This window comes from Sinocyclocheilus rhinocerous, unplaced genomic scaffold (genome assembly GCF_001515625.1).
Source record: "Sinocyclocheilus rhinocerous isolate Xijiao unplaced genomic scaffold, SAMN03320098_v1.1 scaffold1013, whole genome shotgun sequence".
NCBI classification, from domain to species: domain Eukaryota; kingdom Metazoa; phylum Chordata; class Actinopteri; order Cypriniformes; family Cyprinidae; genus Sinocyclocheilus; species Sinocyclocheilus rhinocerous.
Window position 1 is genome coordinate 567,953 of NW_015642049.1, and position 22,768 is coordinate 590,720.

Consider the following 22,768-nt stretch of genomic DNA (forward strand, 5'->3'; position numbering starts at 1 on the left):
GTCTGTATTTGTACAAATCGCTGCACAATCATTTAATCCCGAATTACACAGACTCAAATTGAAAGACATTTGTTTGTGGTTAGTAAGATACATGTATAAAATGTATGCAGTACATGGATAATTGTGCGTGCATCTATTAATCATTTAGAGTCTAATATCATCCCATATCAGTGGTGCTGAAATCACACTCCTCACATCTCTTGGTTTGCATGGCAACAGGGAGACAAAACAGACGGCTTCCTTTCGGACCTTTGACCGGCACAAACTTGTCGATTTTTATGAGAAAGATTAGCAGCACTCAGAGCCCATGAAGTGTTCGTGGACACTTCACGGTCACCTGGTTATCAGATGTCTGCGGTAGGCCATTAACAGATGTCAGGAGAGATAAGCACAGATAAGCAAACAATGGAAATGAAATATTTTCCACGCATGAACAAGCAGCATGGGAGGATAGAGACGAGATACTCAACTCAGACTTAGAATAAAAATAATTGCACTACCTCGATGAAACAAAACCTGCAAAAATCTTTAATACGCTCTCATGAAGTTGAGCAATTTAAAGTTGAGCAAGCCTAAATTATAATAGTCTCTGTATATGTTCGGTGGTATGGCTTTAAGGTGTTTTACTGAACTGATTCTAATGCAAAACTAAATCGCATAGGCCAGTATTTTAAAGACAATACTCTCAATAGCAACTAGGCTAAATACATTATTAATTGATGCATGATTAGATCATGCACTCACTTTTATAGTGAAAAGGGTTTTGTTACTTGTCAGATGTCTTCTTGTTGATATTAAATAATTCCAGAAAAATGTTTTATATTATAGGCTAATTTCCTCAAAGCAGAAACGCTCCACATGCGTTTAAATGCCACTGTCTAGTTATTCCCTCATTTATGTACTCGCCTTTTCAACGGTCATCACATTGGTCTTTCTTTTTTTTTAAGGGGGGTTGGAGGGGCAATGATAATAAATTGAATAGAAAACAGCAGATTTCGGACGTTGGATCAGGTTAGTGAGCCGTGAAACAGGCTTTTTGTCAGTGCGCGTGCGACTCGCGTGCCGACCGACCAGCGTTGAAAAGAGGGAGACTCATGACCGGGGTCTCGAGCCAGACTCTGCAATGACTGTTTACAATCAATATAACGAGATATTTGTAAAAGATTCGCGACAAATCCCCCAACCACCCCAAAAAAAAAAAAAAAAAAAATCCTCAAAAATCAAATAGGCTATAATCAGCATAATATTCGATTTTTGTCTTCAAATAGGTCTAATTATAATAAGTAAAATAATAAACAGTAATGACAACATAATAATAATTATTATTTTTATTATTATATAATTTAGGCGTATTTATATTCTTTCAGACAGTGACAATGACAAAGGTTTAGTGACAAAACCTACAGAGTGATTACGAGCTAATTTATGGACACGCATAAAGAATTGTCCGCATTAAGACAACGGGATGTAGCCTAGCTAAAGAAAGAGCCGGTCGTGATTGAATGTGTCCCACGCTTGAAAGGGTTAATCCATCCTGCGGGTACAAACAGGTCCACGGAGTCTCTAACTGGCGACAGATGGCCACTTTCTTTCGGCCACAAAGGGACGGAATACGGAGCTCTGGCGAATACAAATGGAAGAGATCACGTGACGCTGGAGGCCGTTTTCCTGACTTAGCCGGCCATATGGCGCGTGCCGAGCGAAGGGGCGGGGCTAGATGCCAATCACGGGCGCAGGGTGGGAGTGTAGAGGCAGCCACAGACAGACATCCACTCGCATCTTCCAGCATCAGCAGCAGCGCTATATAACCAGAGCATCCCATCGGCGCAGCCACATTAGGCTTCAATCCGCAGGACTTCCCACACCACCACGAGGGGCATGAAACTGTCATAACAAGACATTCAACAAATCCTAGGTATGTCATGTTTCTTTCTTTAATAATACAGTCGGTATTTGACATAGGCTACAGTATTTATGTTGAGCTGACAAAAAGCTCGATATCATTCAGATCATTCTTAAGTTGCTGATGATGACAGCGTTGTGATAAACTCAGATGAACAGACGTTTAATTTTGAACGGCATATATTTTGTATAACTGATCCACTATAATGGAGCATATACTTCGTAAAACCCACAAATCATTCTACTGAAAACGTAAATTAATTGTTACATTAAATAGTGAAGAAGTGCCAACTTGCAATGACAAGTTAATTGCGCTTTTCAAATGAAGAAAATTAAGTAAAAATTTGATGCTGTTAACATAATGAAAACATTTTTTTGCAGGGCAAAAAAAAAAATCCTGTAAATGGACTAATTAATACTTTTTTACAATCTTAATGTCTAAACTTATACTGTACAATACTTGCTTTTAAGAATAAAATTCAAAACTAGTTCAGTCTCGTTAAGCAGGAATGCAATACCAATTTACTTATGAGAATTCAGACTACATTCATACTCTAAATCTATCCAGAAATTAGATGTTGTTTCTGAATACCTATAGAATAAAAAGACATAAAACGATATTCCTTATTAAATTCCTTTATTTCAAAATGAACAACAAGGGCTCTATCTGATTAGGAAACACTGATGATGTTACATAATAAAGCTGCATAAAGCAAGTCTTATTAAATTCCTTCATACTTTACTTCAAAATGAACAACAAGGACTCTATCTGATTAGGAAACACTGATGATGTTACATAATAAAGCTGCATAAAGCAAGCAGCTATGATTCATCCACAGGTCATGTGTTGTTGCATTTTGAATGTGCAGCGTAGTGCATTTCATTTTTTAAGGCTTGCATGGCTCTCATTTTAAAGATAATACAGAACAATGTGATTGAATGGATGTTTAAAGGCTTTATTTATCGCTTTGTAGAGTTCCAACATGACGAAATCTTACACCGAAGAAAGCATGATGCTGGAGTCTCAAACTAGCACGAACTGGACCGACAAGTGTCACAGCAGCTCCCAAGATGAGCGCGACGTGGAGAACACCAGCGTGCCCATGCACAAGGATATGGAGGACGACGACGAGTTGGGACTCAACCGACTCGAAGATGAGGATGACGAGGAGGAAGAGGAGGAGGAAGAAGACGGCGATGACACCAAGCCGAAAAGACGAGGACCCAAGAAGAAGAAGATGACAAAGGCGCGTCTGCAGAGGTTCAAACTAAGGCGCATGAAGGCGAACGCCCGGGAGAGGAGCCGCATGCACGGCCTCAACGACGCGCTCGAGAGCCTGCGCAAAATTGTGCCGTGCTACTCCAAAACGCAAAAGCTCTCCAAGATCGAAACGCTCCGACTGGCCAAGAACTACATTTGGGCGCTTTCGGAAATCCTGAGGTCGGGCAAAAGCCCGGATCTGATGTCTTTCGTGCAGGCCTTGTGCAAGGGCTTGTCCCAGCCCACGACCAATTTGGTCGCAGGATGCCTCCAACTGAACCCCAGAACTTTTCTCCCCGAGCAGAGCCAGGAGATGCCCCCTCATATGCAAACAGCAAGTGCTTCCTTTTCCGCTCTTCCCTACTCCTACCAGACGCCCGGTCTTCCCAGCCCTCCGTACGGTACAATGGACAGCTCTCACATCTTTCACGTCAAGCCGCACGCGTACGGGAGCGCACTGGAGCCGTTCTTTGACACCGCGCTCACAGACTGCACCAGTCCCTCGTTTGACGGACCCCTTAGCCCGCCTTTGAGCGTCAATGGGAACTTTTCCTTCAAACACGAGCATTCGTCGGAATTCGAGAAGAACTACGCCTTTACCATGCACTATCAGGCGGCGGGCTTGGCCGGCGCGCAGGGACACGCGTCTCTTTACGCGGGCTCTACGCAGCGCTGTGATATACCGATGGAGAACATTATGTCGTACGACGGGCATTCGCATCACGAGCGGGTCATGAACGCCCAGCTGAACGCGATATTTCACGACTCGTGATTCTAACAGACACTTGTGATACTGCTCGTCACGGTATTCTGTTGTGGCTGATGCAAAAAGAGCAACATTATATGCTTAATCTTATGTACTTATTTATTGTTGTTACTGCCTTTAGGAGAAAAGACAATTCGTTTATTCTCGTTCACCTTATGTATTGTATTCTATAGCGCTTCTACGTTGCGGTCACACACACAGGTGGGAATAGGCGTGACCTTCTTCAGAATGTGTTAATTATCCATGCTACAAAATCACAAGCAATAATTTGGAATCTATGCAATTTTTAATCCAATACTGGGCCAATTATAGAAATTAATAGAGATTGATATATTTTTCAACCTATTACATTTTACTACTTATCTATCCCATACTGAATTATTTTGTTGTGATTTTGTATAGAACTGTTAATTTTTATAAAGTCAAATCCCTGCATCATTCCATGCAACCCCTCATGTTAATGTTTTATAAAACTGCTTTATCTCTTGTTTATATAAAACTGTACTCAATCTAGTAATAACCAGCAGGCAAGTGCTTAAAAATCTGTAATGTTGCCTTAGCAATGAATTACTGTAAAATCATGCAGCGTTGCACAAGTCCCATTCTCTGAATCCCCTCTAATTTTACGTTCAATCAGTGATCCTTTGTGGAATTTCGAATTGCTTGAGTGCTGGGGGAAAAATCGGTGTTAAGAGTCTCAGTGTTGTACATTAAAGCTTGACTATCACCTTTTAATTTCACCCTGTGTAAAAGCTGATCGAGAGGCCTGTCTTTCTAAGATGGAAAATAAATAATGGACTGAATTAGTCTGCTCAAACTATTCGGTTATTCTCGACTTGAAGTTTTATTGGTTGTGAAGAAGGAACAAACAATGAAGATGCAACCAAAAAGAGGTTGATTTCAAAGTGATTCTAGTTTTGAGACTGTTGTATGTGTGTATCAGTTCATGATGGAGGTTTACGAAATAAAACAAATGGTTTTGAATTTAACATTATTATAGTCATTTATGTAAAAATAATTTAGAGATGCATGCATCACTCCCAGCACCTTCAGAATGTTTGTCTTTATAAATTATTATTTGTATTTTCTTTAAAACACAGACTTACTCTAATCTGATTAATCCGATGGAAATATAGATTTATAAACATGTTAAAAAAGGTTTGAAACAGTTGGCTACATTTTGAAACTATTAATATGAAATCTCAAGGTCATGTGAATTTATACCATTGAATATTATTAAACACGTATTTTTCTGTCCTAAAGGATATTCACTGTCAGTAGGCTTTAACTAACCTTAAGCTGCTGTATCGATTTAGTGCGCAATAAGGGTTTCTTACCTGAACGCATTGGCTACAGCTAAAATAAATATTAAATCAGCACAGAGGAGCCCAACGCAGAGCCACGATATAAATCCATCTCCCAAAGTCTGATATTATCCAGGTTTATTTAAAACCAGATAGGGCTAAACAAATCTCCTCAAAATAACATGCCATCCAGCATCACGAAATGTCGGTGAATAGCTTAATGTCGCCATCGCTTTTGCGCATATCGATACACTTATAAAAGGTTTTCATCTCTAAAAATGTTTGGAATTTCTAAATACACACTATATCACCTCATACATCAGTGTAAATGAATTTGTCCTCGAATCGTTTATAATCCACAACAGTTCATGCCTGCAAAGAAATCGTCTTAAAATGTATCGGATATTTGTGTTTTATTTGAAGTGCAGAAAAGCCTTTGTTCATTATTAAATTAAGTCCAAGTTGTCACACAGGCAAAATATAGATCATAATGAAGATTAAAAGATTAAGGTGTAAAAGAGAGTTATTGAAATGCCCCCACATATTTTAGACGCGTGTACACAGATAAGTTAAGCAAAATGCATTTTTTAACGTTCTATGTGAGGATGAAAGTATTTGAAGGTAAAATAATATAATATAAATCTTTTAGAATACTGTAAAATAGGCACCTGTGCGCTGGGTGAAAGTTTTTTGGATGCTAAATGGGAGCAATTTAGGCATCACGACTAACATCGTCCTTTAGAAATATCTTTCATTTATACGACTTCATTGAGACTGTTGCATATATACAAAACATAAAAAAAAAAATCTGGCATATAAAAAGGGGAAACATCCACTAGGTCCAAGAGTTAACTGCTTAGTCTCAGAAGCTTTGGCCACTCCCAGGAACTGTCCAAGGTGCTGTGTGAGGAAGACTTTTTCCACACTTAGTATTAGGGCTAATTGTTTAGCACAGCAAATAGACCAGGCCTGCAGTCATTAGAAAATGGAAACAAATTTAGACACGCAAGTCTGAAGCAGCCTATATATGTGTTGACATGAAAACTAATTTAAATCCGCAGGAATACTATTACAGAAGTGCCATCAGTCTTTGACAAGATTAAAATATTTTTGCTAACACATTTTCTATTGCAAGCCGTCATTTATTTAACTAACTAGTATCTATTTTTAGTACTTTTAAAATCAGTGACAAGTAATGCAATAGTGATCTTTTGCTATTAAATTCTATAGAAAATTGTTCACATATTCAGCTAAGCCTATGCATTTATAGCAGGCCTAAGTTTTACTAGAAGTAGTACTACTAACTCGTATCCATTTTTACACTTTTTTTTTTTTCCAGTAGTGATGATCTTTTTCAGTTTCACTAACAGGCTGTTTAGACATGAAACATTTTGTTACTAGTCTACTAGTAAAATAAAAATGGACAGTTAGTTTAAAAAGGAATACATATTAAAATGGCTCGTCATAGTATTTCACATTACCACACAAATTTAATGATTAGTTGAAATAGTAATAACACTAAATGCGAGTGAGGGCAGCGCGCGTGCTCGGCTAAGAAAGCCCAGCGGGCGCACGCGCTCTAGAGGTGCATGGAGACGAGGAACTTCCTCAAGAGCCTAGCGACCGGCAGCGAGCCGAGCCGGTAAATGAATACACAAAGACGAGTTTGCCCCGCCAACATTCACATGATGCTTGAATCCCCGTGTAAATCGATAAATGTCCTGGACGCGTGGTCGGAGAATCAGGAAGAGTTGCGCGAGACGCAACCGGTGTCTCCTCGCGGGACGAGAAAGCGAGTCAAGACAAAAAAGAAACAGCCAAAACAACAGCAAAACGCGACACGCTCTGTCTCGGCCCCTCAGTTATGCACAGATGACGCCGATAAGGAGCGAAAAGAAAAGAAATATAGACCGGACGAGCCGATTGTGAGAGGAATCTTCCAAATCGGGAAGAAGAGCCACGACGTGGTTCTCACGGCAACGCGGGTAACATGGACGCCCATTCAGCCCGAGACCCCTGCAGGTGAGCAGCGCTGCGCTTTGTTTGCCGCCGTTTCCATGGCGATTGTATGCTACCCCTGTTTACTTCCTGTGTGTCTGGCGCTCAAAGTCAAATAAGCAAACATTTATAGTGTTTGATTGACACTGCTACTCCTCGTGTACAATGCACATGCAATCTCAGCATTGGAAAAGTGCGTGCACATGGACTCAACATAAGAAAAGACTGTAGCTTGTAAACTTGGTTTAATGAACGTTTTAGAACGTTAGAATGAATCATTTCATTTTCATTCAGTCTTTCTTAATTTGGTTTTGCATATATTTCTGTCTTGTACATGAATACAAAAAAAGAGCAAAGTTCTTACTGTGATTTGTTAAGACAGACTAAAAGACTGTAGAAGCTTGGTTTTATGAATGTTTCAGAATTAATAGTTTTTGAATTTAGAAACATAATTTGGTATCTCTCTCTCTCTCTCTCTCTCTCTCTCTCTCTCTCTCTCATATTTTGGTTATGTATATAGGCCTAACACATGATGCACACATAGGCCTACAAGTAACACAAAAACTCTAGACTTACACATCAGAAAGTTGCATATTCAGAAATATATGGATTCTTCGACAACAGCAGATTCCTAAACACCTGTTTGTCTCTATGAAGTTTGCGCAACAAAGTGACATTATCCGCAATGCTGTTGCTTCAGTGACAGAAGTTTGTTATTGAGGTCATTTGATCTAAGAAAAGTTTACATATACTGTAGCAAATGAGAATCCCTGAATTGCAAGCCGTCATTTATTTAACTAACTAGTATCTATTTTTAGTACTTTTAAAATCAGTGACAAGTAATGCAATAGTGATCTTTTGCTATTAAATTCTATAGAAAATTGTTCACATATTCAGCTAAGCCTATGCATTTATAGCAGGCCTAAGTTTTACTAGAAGTAGTACTACTAACTCGTATCCATTTTTACACTTTTTTTTTTTTCCAGTAGTGATGATCTTTTTCAGTTTCACTAACAGGCTGTTTAGACATGAAACATTTTGTTACTAGTCTACTAGTAAAATAAAAATGGACAGTTAGTTTAAAAAGGAATACATATTAAAATGGCTCGTCATAGTATTTCACATTACCACACAAATTTAATGATTAGTTGAAATAGTAATAACACTAAATGCGAGTGAGGGCAGCGCGCGTGCTCGGCTAAGAAAGCCCAGCGGGCGCACGCGCTCTAGAGGTGCATGGAGACGAGGAACTTCCTCAAGAGCCTAGCGACCGGCAGCGAGCCGAGCCGGTAAATGAATACACAAAGACGAGTTTGCCCCGCCAACATTCACATGATGCTTGAATCCCCGTGTAAATCGATAAATGTCCTGGACGCGTGGTCGGAGAATCAGGAAGAGTTGCGCGAGACGCAACCGGTGTCTCCTCGCGGGACGAGAAAGCGAGTCAAGACAAAAAAGAAACAGCCAAAACAACAGCAAAACGCGACACGCTCTGTCTCGGCCCCTCGGTTATGCACAGATGACGCCGATAAGGAGCGAAAAGAAAAGAAATATAGACCGGACGAGCCGATTGTGAGAGGAATCTTCCAAATCGGGAAGAAGAGCCACGACGTGGTTCTCACGGCAACGCGGGTAACATGGACGCCCATTCAGCCCGAGACCCCTGCAGGTGAGCAGCGCTGCGCTTTGTTTGCCGCCGTTTCCATGGCGATTGTATGCTACCCCTGTTTACTTCCTGTGTGTCTGGCGCTCAAAGTCAAATAAGCAAACATTTATAGTGTTTGATTGACACTGCTACTCCTCGTGTACAATGCACATGCAATCTCAGCATTGGAAAAGTGCGTGCACATGGACTCAACATAAGAAAAGACTGTAGCTTGTAAACTTGGTTTAATGAACGTTTTAGAACGTTAGAATGAATCATTTCATTTTCATTCAGTCTTTCTTAATTTGGTTTTGCATATATTTCTGTCTTGTACATGAATACAAAAAAAGAGCAAAGTTCTTACTGTGATTTGTTAAGACAGACTAAAAGACTGTAGAAGCTTGGTTTTATGAATGTTTCAGAATTAATAGTTTTTGAATTTAGAAACATAATTTGGTCTCTCTCTCTCTCTCTCTCTCTCTCTCTCTCTCTCTCTCTCATATTTTGGTTATGTATATAGGCCTAACACATGATGCACACATAGGCCTACAAGTAACACAAAAACTCTAGACTTACACATCAGAAAGTTGCATATTCAGAAATATATGGATTCTTCGACAACAGCAGATTCCTAAACACCTGTTTGTCTCTATGAAGTTTGCGCAACAAAGTGACATTATCCGCAATGCTGTTGCTTCAGTGACAGAAGTTTGTTATTGAGGTCATTTGATCTAAGAAAAGTTTACATATACTGTAGCAAATGAGAATCCCTGAAATGATCACATATATTTAGAAATAAAAGACTTACATTTACATTTTATGCATTTGGCAGACACTACAAAAAAAAAAGAAAAAAAGAGAGAAAACTTTTTGGGTTTTGGGCGTTCATTTACACGATGACACTGTTAGGGGGACTGAAAACGACACACTTTTGAAAAAGAGTGCAAGTTTTTGAAAGCGATACCGTTATTGTCTCTATGTAAACTATGAAAATGGGAATTTGAAAATGGTGACGACATGCACATACATATTATGTGTTCAGTCTATAGGAGCGTAGTGTTTCTTTACAAAATGATATCGCCAACTACTGGCCTGGCATGCATAATACAGCATTTTTAGTTGTTTTTGTGGATCCGTGTGAATTAACAATTCCCCTTGTTGCAACATTAAAAAGGTCAAAAAAGATCCCTTTAAAATGCTTTTTACAGTAATAAAAATACACTTCTTTGTCTTTTATTTTCACAAAAAGTGTGCTGCTCCATCAATATTCAATCATTTTTTTGCATTGTTGTAAACATTAGAACCAGAAATAAGCAAATTGCAGGCGGCCTTTAGCTCCATTGTATCCTACTGTAATAATTACACAAATAAAAGAGGGCTTCAACAATATAACAACCCAAAAAAGGGGGGAAAAGGGGGTAATGTCAGTCCTGCCAGAAACTCATGTGTAACAGCTGTGTTGGTAATGGACTCCGGCTGACTGTTGTGACCACCTAAAGTAGGGCATCTGTCAGTCTTGTGGACAGTTAGCAAATGTCCAAGTAAATGATACTCAAAACTACCATCTGCATCATTACACTAAGAAGATAACCATATGACTTTAGGAGGATTTGATTTCATTCAATATCAGTGAAACTCTAAGCTGTGCAGTTTTTGCTTTGGGTTTTATTGAAGGAATCCACCTACATTTTGAGTAACTAGAAATATATGCAAACATGTCAGAGGAGGGAAAATGGAAAATTTATATGGAAAATGCAGCAGCATCAAATATAAACATGCATATATGAATGTACCTTTGCTGTCGTCTTTGAGGCATTCATTAAAAAAGCCCTCCAAAATTGCTCTTAGAGAGCAGATTCCTGATTTGATTGATCAGGAAACAGAACCAAATGGGGAAAATGAAACCATTTTGAAACACGCCCAGCAGTTTGAAGCTGAGGTATGTACTTCCTGTCTTTGGCTGTTGTTTTGCTCAGGCACTTCAAAGTGTGAGTGCTGCCGAGTGCAAGAGAGACTTTCAGTCAGCGTAAGCTTTATAGACAGTACTTTTCATCTGTGATCTAAGCTAATGTTATTAAGCCAGAGCTCTCATTACACAGAAAGCATTCATCTAATAACCCCCTATGGCCTTTACCAAATGTTCTCTTGAAAATGCCAAAAAATGACAGCGAGATCCCGATATACTGGGGTTCTCCATTTGACGCTCATGTGCTTTTTTTTCTACCGAGGGATAACAGATCAGAATATTGCCCCCGATCCCTCACTACAGATGACTGAGAGAGATTGAAGGACATTAACCAACACAATATCAAATTACATGATTACAATGTGGCATTTCAGTGCTTGTTTCTATGACAACACTGTGTGTTGGATTTCAGTGATGATGTGATACCTCTGTTTACATCTCCCCTTGCTTAACTTCTGATTATGCGTTTTATTTGCAATGTCACATGCTTTAGACCTACAAACAAAAACTGTCAAATTAATTTTTTAACATTTAAACAGTTTGCCTATGTGTGCATATATATGAGCTTTATATATATATATATATATATATATATATAGTAAATATAGTATTTGATATACTATCACAATTTAAAATAACTGTTCTCTATTTGAATATATTTGAATATATTTTTTATATATTCAAATGGAAAAAAGTTGTTTTAAATTGTAATAATATTTCACAATATTACTGTCTTTTTTTTAGAGGTCAGCACTTTTTTTAGAGGTTCTACTCTATGTTTCAGAAATACCAATGAAAAATTCTCTCATTGCATCACCTACAGCTGATCCAGAGTAAACAACACGCCAGTTAGCTCACCTTTTAGAAATGAAAGTAGAGCCGGGTGAATTGGCCTGAAATGGCTTCTTGAATAAGGAAGAAGGTTGGGACTTGATTTTGTCCAACTTTATTGATTGGATCGTTGGATCATTGTCGTTTGCTATTACTTCAATATCACCTGACTTTAATCATTTTTTTCTACACCAAATTATCAGAACTATATCTCAACAGTTGTTTCTGTTGTGTCCTAAAGCAATTTTAGGAGAAACATCTGACAAAAGTCGAACTGAAAACTCGATTAAGTCTTCTATGAAGAATATTTCTGAGCAATAATAATAAAAAAAAAGAATAGGGTTGGATTAAACTGCTATTTTTAAATCCATAATCAGATATGACCACTGCAGGGATTTTCCTTTCTACAACGAGATAATCTAATTACTTTATTGAGTGTATCCTGTATGCATGCTCACTTATCTCTGACAGGGAATAATACATTAGATGAGAGATGCACAATGCCATTCTTCTTCTATATGCGTTTTAAAATGATTTTGTTTCAGATTAGATCCTAAAATGTTGACTTTAGTTCTCAGCTTTTGTTTCATCGATCACTTTTAGGTGCTGAGCTGAATGAGCATGTCATGCAAGCAAATGCTAGATGGTTTACCATACACAAGCTGCGGTACTAGATCTTTAAAGTGACCTGTTTTTCCCAGAACTCTGAGGACTTTGGTTGACCATTACGGCCAGCATGGAGCATCTGCCCTAGTGAAGCTCACTGGAACTGGACTGACTGGCTCAGCCTCAGATTTCTGAGGCTAATTGCACCACTGAGGTTATCTGATCCCATTTCACAGCACCGAGGGACAGAAGGGGGACATTTTTTAGTCCAGACACATTCTCCATCCTCCGCATGGAAAAATGCTGGGCAGAGACGAGATCGTTCAGTAGTGTCATATCAGTCAACGTCAGTTCTAAATAACGGTATACTTTTCAATAAACATCAATCAACAAACAAAAAAACATGTTTTGCAACTTCAGATATGTTGATAAGTATTGTTAATTTAGTCATATTAATGAAGTTATGTTGCACATTTAAGCTATCCAGTCTTACCGATCACATTTTTCCCCCTTTCATATCCACAAATTATTTTGGCCGGGAGCATAATGAAAAGTAGGTGACTATAATTGTTTATTTCTAGAGCCTGTTTAAAAATAATGAGCAGAACATCATTAGCATCAATAATGAGTCATTATGCTGAGACATGCTCAGCTCTTCTACTAACACCTGAGACTCAGAGTTGGAGCCTCTGGTTACAGACCCAACAAGATAGACGTACATGCTTCCAAAACATCACAACAGCATAAGACTGAGCATAAGAGTTTTGCATTGTATGAAATGCATCCCACCATAAGCCTGCAGTGTGTTCACCAGAGCAAATTTCAAAAAGTCGTTCCAAATTTGTATGGCTTTCATTCTTTAGCAAAACACAAAAGAAGATATTTTGAAGAATTCCAAACAACACTTGACCTTACTGACAAAGCAAAACAAAACAAAAAAATGTGGCTATAACAAAACAAAACAAACAAAAACAAAATGTGGCTAAACAAAAACAAACTGTGGCTAAATAAAACAAAATGTGGCTATAACAAAACAAAACCACAAAACACACACACACACACGCACGCACGCACACACACACACACACACACACACACACACACAGGTTTGTTTTTGTGAATTGTGGGGACATTCCATAGGCGTAATGGTTTTTATACTGTTTTCTATCGCCCTGCACCAACCCTACACCTAAACCTACCCCTTACAGGAAACTTTCTGCATTTTTAGATTTTCAAAAAAAAAAACTAATTCGGAATGATTTATACGCCTTTTGAAATATGGGGACACTCAAAATGTTCTTATAAATCACCTTCTCGTTGTAATACCTATGTCATACCCATGTCAGTATACAAATTTGTGTCCTCATAAATCACAAAAATGCGCACACACACACACACACACACAAAACATCAGAAGAACTTTTGATGATAATGGAACTTTGTATTGCATTTATTTTTCCACTGACCTTAACAGAAAAATCTTTGAAATGTATTTTAATAGTAAAGCAGAGAGTATTACACTCTTATTGGTAGCTGAATGCATAAATTAGCAAAAATATATTTAATTTAATTAACCAATTCTAACCAACAAAACAAAACAGAAATCAAAACAAAAACACAAAACAAAACAAAAATATCAAAAGTTCCATGCTTGTCCAGAACCACAAACTGGATCCTGATTAACTTTTTTTTTACGCCATTCCCTGCTTTGTTTTCTGCACTCTGGATATCCGCCTTGCGAGGTTCAACAGAATTGGTATTTTCAAACTACAGTAACTAACAATTTCCTAGTATGCAAAAGCTTTTATGACAACCAGCAATTCTTAACAGAAAAAGATAATTTAAAATACATTTTAAATGCTTTTTGTTGTGCATGTGTGATGCACAGTGCACTTATCCATGCAATTTTGGCATTCAATTTTTGATAAGACAGGCACCATTAATAATATTTATCATATTTTGGGTTAGTGATCTGAACAAATCCCTAAAATTTGGCACATAAATCATCCTGCATCATTTGTGCTATGGGCATGAATAATCTTAAATCATGCGGCTTCTTGAGGACATTATAGATACTTGGGCCAGTAAACAACCACCATGCAATGCTCTAGCAAAAAAAAAAAACCCTATTAAGTTATCAATTTAATTTCTAATTTCTATGATAATAAATCTGAAAGATGTTTGAGGCAAAATTCCAAAATTTTAGGCTAAACATTTTCAGAAAAAAAAAAATTTGAGGCAAAATTCCAAAATTTTAGGCTAAACAATAAAATGTATTTAAACAGTAACGTGGAGAGTATTACACTCATCTTATTGCCAAAATATATTTAATTAAATTAAAAAACACACAAAGGGCTGTGTACAATTATGGACTCTGTGTGGGTCGACCAAAACCATAAATATACAGTAATACGCTGCATTGCACATGCAAAGCAGTGTTTGAGTTTTATAGATTCTTTAAAACGCTATTTATCAAGCAGATTGTCCTATGCACGCCAATCAGCTGGCTTGTGTACCGAACACAGTCAAAGTTCAAGTGTGTGACCCCTCTGTATTGCAATAGGGATATACAGTGTCACAGTCTAATTGCACACAGGGAACAAACAGACGCTGTCTGCTTTGTTTGCATCCTGGGGGCTTGAAAACAGTAATATAAAAATTTAAATATTGGGTTTTGGTGTATGGGTCTGGGCACACAGGCTTCCACAGGCACAGGTGGAAAATATGCTCTCGGACGCCATGCTGGGAACCACATGGCCCCACACAACATGGGGGCAAAGAGTGGCTTGCTGACCTGGCACAGGCCTTCCGCAGCTGGACCCTTTTCAAACCACGGTATTAGTTTCATCTGTGAGAGCGCTGCACGCATCAACTGAGGCAAAATTCAAAAATTTTAGGCTAAACATTTTCCAGAAAAAAAAAAATTTGAGGCAAAATTCCAAAATTTTAGGCTAAACAATTTCAGAAAAAAAAAGAACAAGTGTAACAACTCGTCCTACTCTACTGAGTTTCTTTTCATCCAGCCTGATTTCATAGTAGTCTAGAAAACATGAATCGGCAGCCAGTGAGTGTGATGAGAGCATAAGCTTGTGTGCCAGTGCTGGCTGAGAGTGGTGTCTACACACAGAGACGCATGTAATTGTCAATGAGAGAGATGAGATCTCCGGAGACGACAGATCCATAGTCAGTCTTAAGGAGGGCTCCGTGTTATATGACCTCGTGTGTTACCAGACGTGTCATATTGATTTGGCCCTTTGCAGCCCCTAGACCAATGACCCTGAACATATGGCCCATCTTATTTGTGAACTTGTGTGCCCTGCAGAAGAGGCATCAGCGGCCAAAATCTTCTTCAATCCCCTTCTATCTCCAACTTTGAGTTTTCGTATTACTCTCAAATCCCTTTTAGATCACACAAAGGAGGCGTGACGGCTTTTACAAGAAATCTACATATTATGTCTATGCATCTTGAAGGTGCGTCTTGCATTTTTGATTACTGCAATATGGAATCTTTCAGATTATATACCGTATGAACTTGTGAGTGTGTGTATATGCCATAGGTAATCACCAACCACATGATCACATGATTACCTGTGGCATACAAAGGGATAGTTTATCCAAAAATGAAATTTCATGAAATTTCATCATTTACTCACCCTTGTGGTGTTCAAAACCCATATTCTGTTACTTATTCCCCTGAAACATAAAAGGAGAAATTTAGAAGAATATAAGGATATTCTATTGTCTATACATTTTCCATTATATATATATATATATATATATATATATATATATATATTAAAGCTGCAGTCCGTAAGTTTTGCCTCTTTGTCGCCATCTCTGTTTGAAAACCTGGAATTGCAGTTACTTGCGGAGGCTATAAACGATCCGCCACCTGCAGGATCCTCACATGCGATAGCCTAGTAGCCGGGACAACTTCATGTTTACAGACGTGACGTAATGACGCAGCGCCATGCTCGAATTTCCCGCGAAAATCTACCCGTACCACTAAAATTAGAAAACATTATTATTAGCTAACCGTTGTGAATCGGGCTAAAGTAAGGCGATAGTTTTGAACACTGGCTGGTTATGTACTTGCTCGAATGTTGATTTCGGATAATATTTAACCAAAAAAAGTTATGGACTGCAGCTTTAAAAATAGATTAGCAAGTGTGGAGCTTTAAAGTGGCTAAAATACAATAGAGATATATAAAAAAAAGTTTGTGTAAGCAAAAATGTATGGGCTCCCAAAAATAGAGAGAGTACAGTATTAGCAAAAAGTAAAGTTTCAATTGTGTGGCCTGTTTTTGCTCCGTCTGTTTTATTTAAACTCTCATTTAAACTCAATTTTCCTGCTCTTAATTCACTAATTAGTCACTAATTAGGTCCTATTGCCAAAACCTTCAGAGCCCAGATCAACCTGACTACTGCACATGCTGACAAGCGTTTGGAGTCTCTCTATTAAAAGGGTGGACATGTGCAAAAACTGCAACACAATTAGCATCAAGCAGATAAGTCGTTCTCTAATCCTGTTTACGCCTGGCATCAGGCAGATGTGTCAAGATTGATTCGGACAAGGCGTCGGCTTACTGTAATGTAGCAGGGGAGAAGGCCCCCTTTTCCCTCTTTCTCGGTCCCTTCAGGACCCTCCCTCGCACCCTCGGAGGAAGCTTCCTGTACACTCCCGTTAACACGGGCCACTTTGTCATTTGCCCTGGCTCTCGGAAAGCTCTGCCGGGAGAGATTATCTCCTATTCCCACTAATTCAATTGACTCTGGGTTTCTGTAGAGTGACCACAATGAAACGAAGCTTTGGAGTTAAATAAATATAGTGGTGGAGGTATAGAGAGGTTCGAGCAGAAGCCTGAGTGGGAACAGATGGCGGTGGGTGTCCTGTGCAGTAATGTGAGAGGGTAGTTAATGTTCTGAAACACGGAGGTGCGGCTTGGGATGCTCCTAATGAAGAAAGGCTTTCACACGAGGAGAGAGACTGTCATTTAGAGAGGCAGCTATAGAACTCGGTCCATCTTGAGGCTCGGCGACAGATTTCAGAGTGGTTTAATTGGAGTTTGCCTGTGGGTAACCGTTTACAGTGGGGGGTCAGGAGAGAACAGGAAGGTCGCAGCCCAATGTAACGCTGGGGTATTAAAACTTTATTTTGTTGTTTGTTTTGGTTCTCGTAGAAGAATTAAAGGGACAGTTCACCAAAAAAATGAAAATTGCCATCAACAAATTATCATTATGTTGTTGCAAAGAAGAAATTTTAAACTAATTTTGTCCATACAATGAAAGTCAAATGGGCCTGATGTTGTTTTGGACCCCCCCTGATCTTTATTGAATGGGCAAAAACAGTTCAAAAGTTTGTAAGAGTCAGTAAGATTTGGAAGAAATTAATACTTTTATTTAGCATGGACACAGTAAATTGATCAAAAGTGACAGTAAAGACTTTAGTTAAAAATCCTACTTCAAATAAATGCTGTAACTTTCTATGCATCAGAGAATTCTGAAAAAAATGCATCAGTTTCTGCAAAAAATATTATATAGCATCAAATTAGCATATTAGAATGATTTCGGAAAGCTCATGTGACACTGAAGGCTGAAGACATGCCATTGCAAGAATAAATACATTTTTAAAATATATTAAAATATATTTTTTAAAACTGTATTTCAAACTTACAAATGATTTTTTGGGGGTTGAACTATCCCTTTAAATCCATTTAATTCTCAAGTGCTGAAGTCAACGAAGTCAACATAAAGAGCCAAACTGAAATAAGGTGTAATATTTTTAGTAAATCATATTTACTAAAGGATAAAAATTTCTCCCCGGTACTTATGAAAACTAAGCTGAAAGTCATTTCGTACTAGATATAAATGCAAACCCACTATCTGTGAATAAGTACCGAAAAGTAATGAACCTCAATTCACATTGGCATTTTCATATTACATTCTTACATTTAACCAGGCCTTTAAGGGTCAAGTAGCGTGGAAAATGATTTAAAAAAATTTATTATGCTTTGGCATTTAAACACGTACCATTTTGGCAGTTAAACACATAACATTAAAACCCATTACAAGTGGTCAGGAAGGAAAACATGTATATGACTTTTAAATGTCTCTTGTGTGTTTGCTTTAGCTGACCATGATGTGAAGAAGCAGGAAGAGTATTTGGAGCTTAAGGACGTGTTTGCTGTGAAGGTAAAGCGGCGACGCTCTGCGGGGCAGCAGACGGGTGGAACTCTGCTGGGCATCACACTCTTCCAGTGCAGGACGAAAGGGCTCAAACTCAAGGAACATGCCATCCATCTCAATAACCTCAGTGCGGACCACTGTGAGATTTGGTTCAAAAGCCTCAAAGAAATCCTCAGCGGTATGTTCACACACCAAAGCAGCTCAACATCTACTATACACTGAAAAAAATAAAATCACAAATCAAACATTAGGCATTTTAGAATTATTTTATCTTGGAGCTTCAGTGAATTTTATGATGTGCAAACATTAACCTGGTCAACATTTGCTTCACTTTATATTTTATTGTGTTTGCTGACATTTATTGAATGAAGATTGCCCAACCCAGTAATGAATTGGATACAATTACTCTGTTCCTAAACCTAGTGAGTGTAGCATTTTAAGTGCGCTCTTGATGCAAGGCTACCTCAAGAGGTAGGCAGCGTTAATTATGCTGTCTTCTAAGATACTTTTTATGCCGAATTCTGTGGCAGCATGTATCCTTTGCAGTGAAGGCAATCTCATAATGCACTGATGAGAAACAAATATATCCTAAATGACGGAAAAAGTGAGGGAAATACTTACAACAACTTTGATTAATCTAATTTAAATATGAACCATCTAATAAAAATATGAACCATTTTACCCAATATGTTTGTGTGCAATGTTCACTATAGCTCAAAAGTTTGAGGTCAGTAAGATTTTTTTTTTTTTTAATAAATGTTTTTCTTTTTTCAGCAAGGATGCATTAAATTGATCAAAAGTGACAATAAAGACGGTTCTAGTAAAAAAATAAACAGCTTAACTGTTTACAACATTGATGATTTCTTGAGCACCAAATCAGCACATTAGAATTATTTCTGAAGGATCATGTGACAATGAACTGACTGGAGTAATGGCTGCTGAAAATTCAGCATTGCATCACAGGAATAAATTCATTTTTAAAATATATTCAAATAGAAAAAAATTATTTTAAATTGCAATATTATTTCACAATTTTACTGTCTTACTGGGATCAAATAAATGCATCCTTGGTGAGCATAACAGATTTTGTCAAAAACATAAAAAAAATCTTACGAGACATACTTTTGAACATAGTGTATTTTTGTGCTTATTAGAGAACTGTTTATTAGTTTAGCAACATGTGAACACCAAACTCAAATCAAGTTAGTTCTTTGCATGAGGAGAGCTATTTGAGCTGCCTATGTAGAGCATTAGACTCGCTCATTAGGTTTTGGAACAGAGCCTTTCTATCACAATTAAATGATTTCTCAAGTATGCATCAGACCTACAAATATGATGTGAAATAATGTTCAAGGTGTGTCAGCGACATCCTGGCTACACAAAAAAGTCATGAATAAACTCCACGGACTGGATTATAAGGTACTCTTGTTGAGAGAGCCGAGGGGCACCATTTCTTTTGTGTGATGACCGTATCATTGTGTGGTGTGCCTGAAGTGGGGGTCGGAGGGGGTCTTGAAAGACGTGGTGTTGGCTGCAAGGACCTGCTGGATCAGACTAGAGGAACAGGTTGGTCCTACGGCCTCCCTGGAGTTTGTAATTATCTGTGCTCCACTCGCTAGCGTTCACTGCCAAGACGGGCCAGCGGCCTGCCTAGTGCTTCGCTGTGCATGCAGGGAGACAGGTGTCCTTCCAAATGCGTCAGAACTCTTCGTTCTCCGGTTCTCGAAAACCGGGGGGAAGGATGAGATTTAATAGTGGGGGATTCAGTAAAAGCCCGTCTGAGACTCTCCCGAGGACCAACAAAATGATTTAGTATAAACTTCCTTCGTCAGCTAAATGAGCATTGAGCATGCCTTTGTGAAAATGAGCATGCGTAATCTCTGGTAATCCCGGTCTGCAGACAATGCAGTGCTGCACATTTTCTCTGATTTAATCTAGCATCACAATTAGGCTGGAAGTTCAATTTCAGAAATCCTTCTTTGCCCGCTGTGCATCCCACATACAGTAAATACTGGACACCATACAAGTAGTAGGCTATATTTAAAACCGGATTGGATATGAGATATGAGTTTGGGGGAAATCTCTGGAAAGTGTTTTTGTCCGATGAGGGCCTAGTCATAATGCTGTATTAATGCCAGCTAATCCTTGGAATTTCAGTTACAGCACTGAATAAGAGGCGATGTAACAGCAGCAGTGCTCAGACGGTGCATTACTCACTGGGAATTAGGGAGGGGATTGTCCAGGCCTCACAACTTTATACTGTCAAACCCCTCCCCCACCTCGGTGAACCCTTGCTAAGATTTTGGCCTTGTAACTTATTCGCACAAAAGTGTTTCTGAGCTGTAGCCCTTTAAAGATTTAAATGCTGGCTTTCTGTGGGTAATTGTGAGTGAGGGCTGCATGTACTTTGGGTAGAACATGAATTAATTAACATAATTAAAGAATATGCCTTGAGGGAGCCCAGAGGAGAGAGGACATGCTTATTTAGTGCTGCGAGGAGAAAAATTAATACACAAAGATGAGATTCATTGTGGTGTTTTACAGTGGAAGTGTGTTAAGATATTTCAAAACCATTAAAATACAGTTTTTTAAAAAGTATATAGCCTGTAGATTTAAACCGTATATGTGTTGGCATAAAATTAGAATCTCTTATGGATCTTGTCCATATGTAAAGTTACATCTAGTCTTCTATCTTCGTGACCTTGCAATGCTGGTAAACTTGGTAATTTTCCTCTCATAGGAATTGTGTCCACCTAGAAAAATAGCCACACTTTACACAGCAAAAAAAAAAAAAAGACTTCTTAATTAGATTATTTTTCAGTAAAAATATCTAAAACTTAATTCTTAAAATAACATAAATTTGCTTTTTTACTTCTGCATCAGATATTTAGACTTGTTTTCATAGTTTGTATCTTGGTACGATTGTATTTTGAGTGAAAACACTTTATATCACAATATTTAATATCCTATGCAATGTGCTTTGGATGTAAATGTAAGGAGTTTTAGATATTTCAACTGAAAGATTAAATCAAGATTAGGATTTTTTTGCAGTGCAGATCAGATAATAAACAGGTTTTTACTGAATAATTAATTTACAGCTGATTTAATTTCAGCGTTACTAACCAAACAGAATTACAAGAGCAATTAAAAAACAAACAAACACTTGCATTAACTTGCATTATCACATTTGTTTCCCCTAACCTAAGGAAGGTCATTTGACAGATATGAGATATGTTGCTAAGAAAAATATTTTTATATTATATTTTTATGATGATGATTCAAGTTTGAGTAGTGTGCAGGAATAGCATATTAGCATAGTAGTATACCACTCCAAATAGTATATTAGCAATAGCAAAGGCAGAAATAGTAAGAGTATAATGATAGTATGCTTCTTTGATTGCAGCCACAGTATTAAAGCTCAAGTAAACATACAAATGGCTGAAAAATAAAGAAAAGGTCTTTACTTTTCACGCTTCACATTCAGTAGAGTTGTGCATCACATGGTTCTTAAAAAATTAGTTTTACTAAACTCCAGAGCTATGACGAAATCACTCAAAATAATTTGAGTTCTTTTAAAATTATGAGAATTTTTTTTTTTTAGTAAGATCTGATAATTTAAATCAGCAATATTTAGATTTTTACAGTGTAAATGAAATTTTTCAACCATTTTGGGTCATGATGAATCTATATTTCAGTACATTCTCTCTCCTATAGATGTAATAAAGCAACATTGATTAGGGCCCATGTCTTTCCTTCTCCAGGTTCTGATAAGCAGCAGCACAGCTGTCATGTGCTACATATTTATACCGTCACAAACTCATACAGTTGTTAATAAAGCATGGCAGTTTGTTTGGTCCTCGTGGAAACGTCCACCCCACCCCCTGCATCTCATGCACATGCTCTCACACACACATAGACACATGTTTTCCATAGCTGGATTATCTCTGTTATTTTATTGGCAGTTAAGGGAGTGCTGCAGAATCATTCTGCCCGAGGGGGGGAAAGCGGGTACTCTGGATTACAGGGTGCTCACCTGTTACAGTGGTGTTTCCCAGGGAGGCGGCACAATGGAGGGTGTGTCCCAGCTGACACTCAGCACAAAAGGTGAACGGTCCAAAAAAAAAAACTCAATTCCCAGTGTGATTTTATTCAAGGTGAGCCGTGAATGCCGTCCGCAGCATCGCCGTGTTTTTCTGACAAGCCATGTGATGTGCGCTGACACATGAGGTGCGGCTGCCCAGCTGACAGATTAAACCCTGCGGTCAGAGAGTGAGCGCTCGGGCCAGGCCACAGACCAAACGTG

The 22,768-nt window shown here is 38.3% G+C and overlaps 2 protein-coding genes across 2 annotated transcripts in view; both read left to right on the plus strand.

Moving 5' to 3' along the window:
* Window positions 1-1,690: 1,690 nt before the first annotated feature.
* On the plus strand, window positions 1,691-4,749 carry LOC107755376 (neurogenic differentiation factor 1). Its single transcript, XM_016572158.1, has 2 exons — window positions 1,691-1,915; window positions 2,877-4,749. Exon 2 carries the CDS (start codon window positions 2,886-2,888, stop codon window positions 3,933-3,935), a length of 1,050 nt encoding a protein of 349 aa, XP_016427644.1. The 5' UTR covers window positions 1,691-1,915; window positions 2,877-2,885; the 3' UTR covers window positions 3,936-4,749.
* Window positions 4,750-6,862: 2,113 nt separating this feature from the next.
* The window catches only part of LOC107755377 (ceramide kinase-like protein), a 52,895-nt gene continuing 36,989 nt past the window's right edge, over window positions 6,863-22,768 (plus strand). Inside the window, exons 1-2 of the mRNA XM_016572159.1 lie at window positions 6,863-7,255; window positions 18,410-18,643. Coding sequence (XP_016427645.1) covers window positions 6,880-7,255; window positions 18,410-18,643 — 610 coding nt within the window. The 5' untranslated portion in view covers window positions 6,863-6,879. The remainder of the gene's footprint in view (window positions 7,256-18,409; window positions 18,644-22,768) is intronic.

Excerpts from the sequence above, each read along its gene's own strand:
- LOC107755376 (XM_016572158.1), top strand. The coding sequence starts at position 2,886 with ATGACGAAATCTTACACCGAAGAAAGCATGATGCTGGAGTCTCAAACT.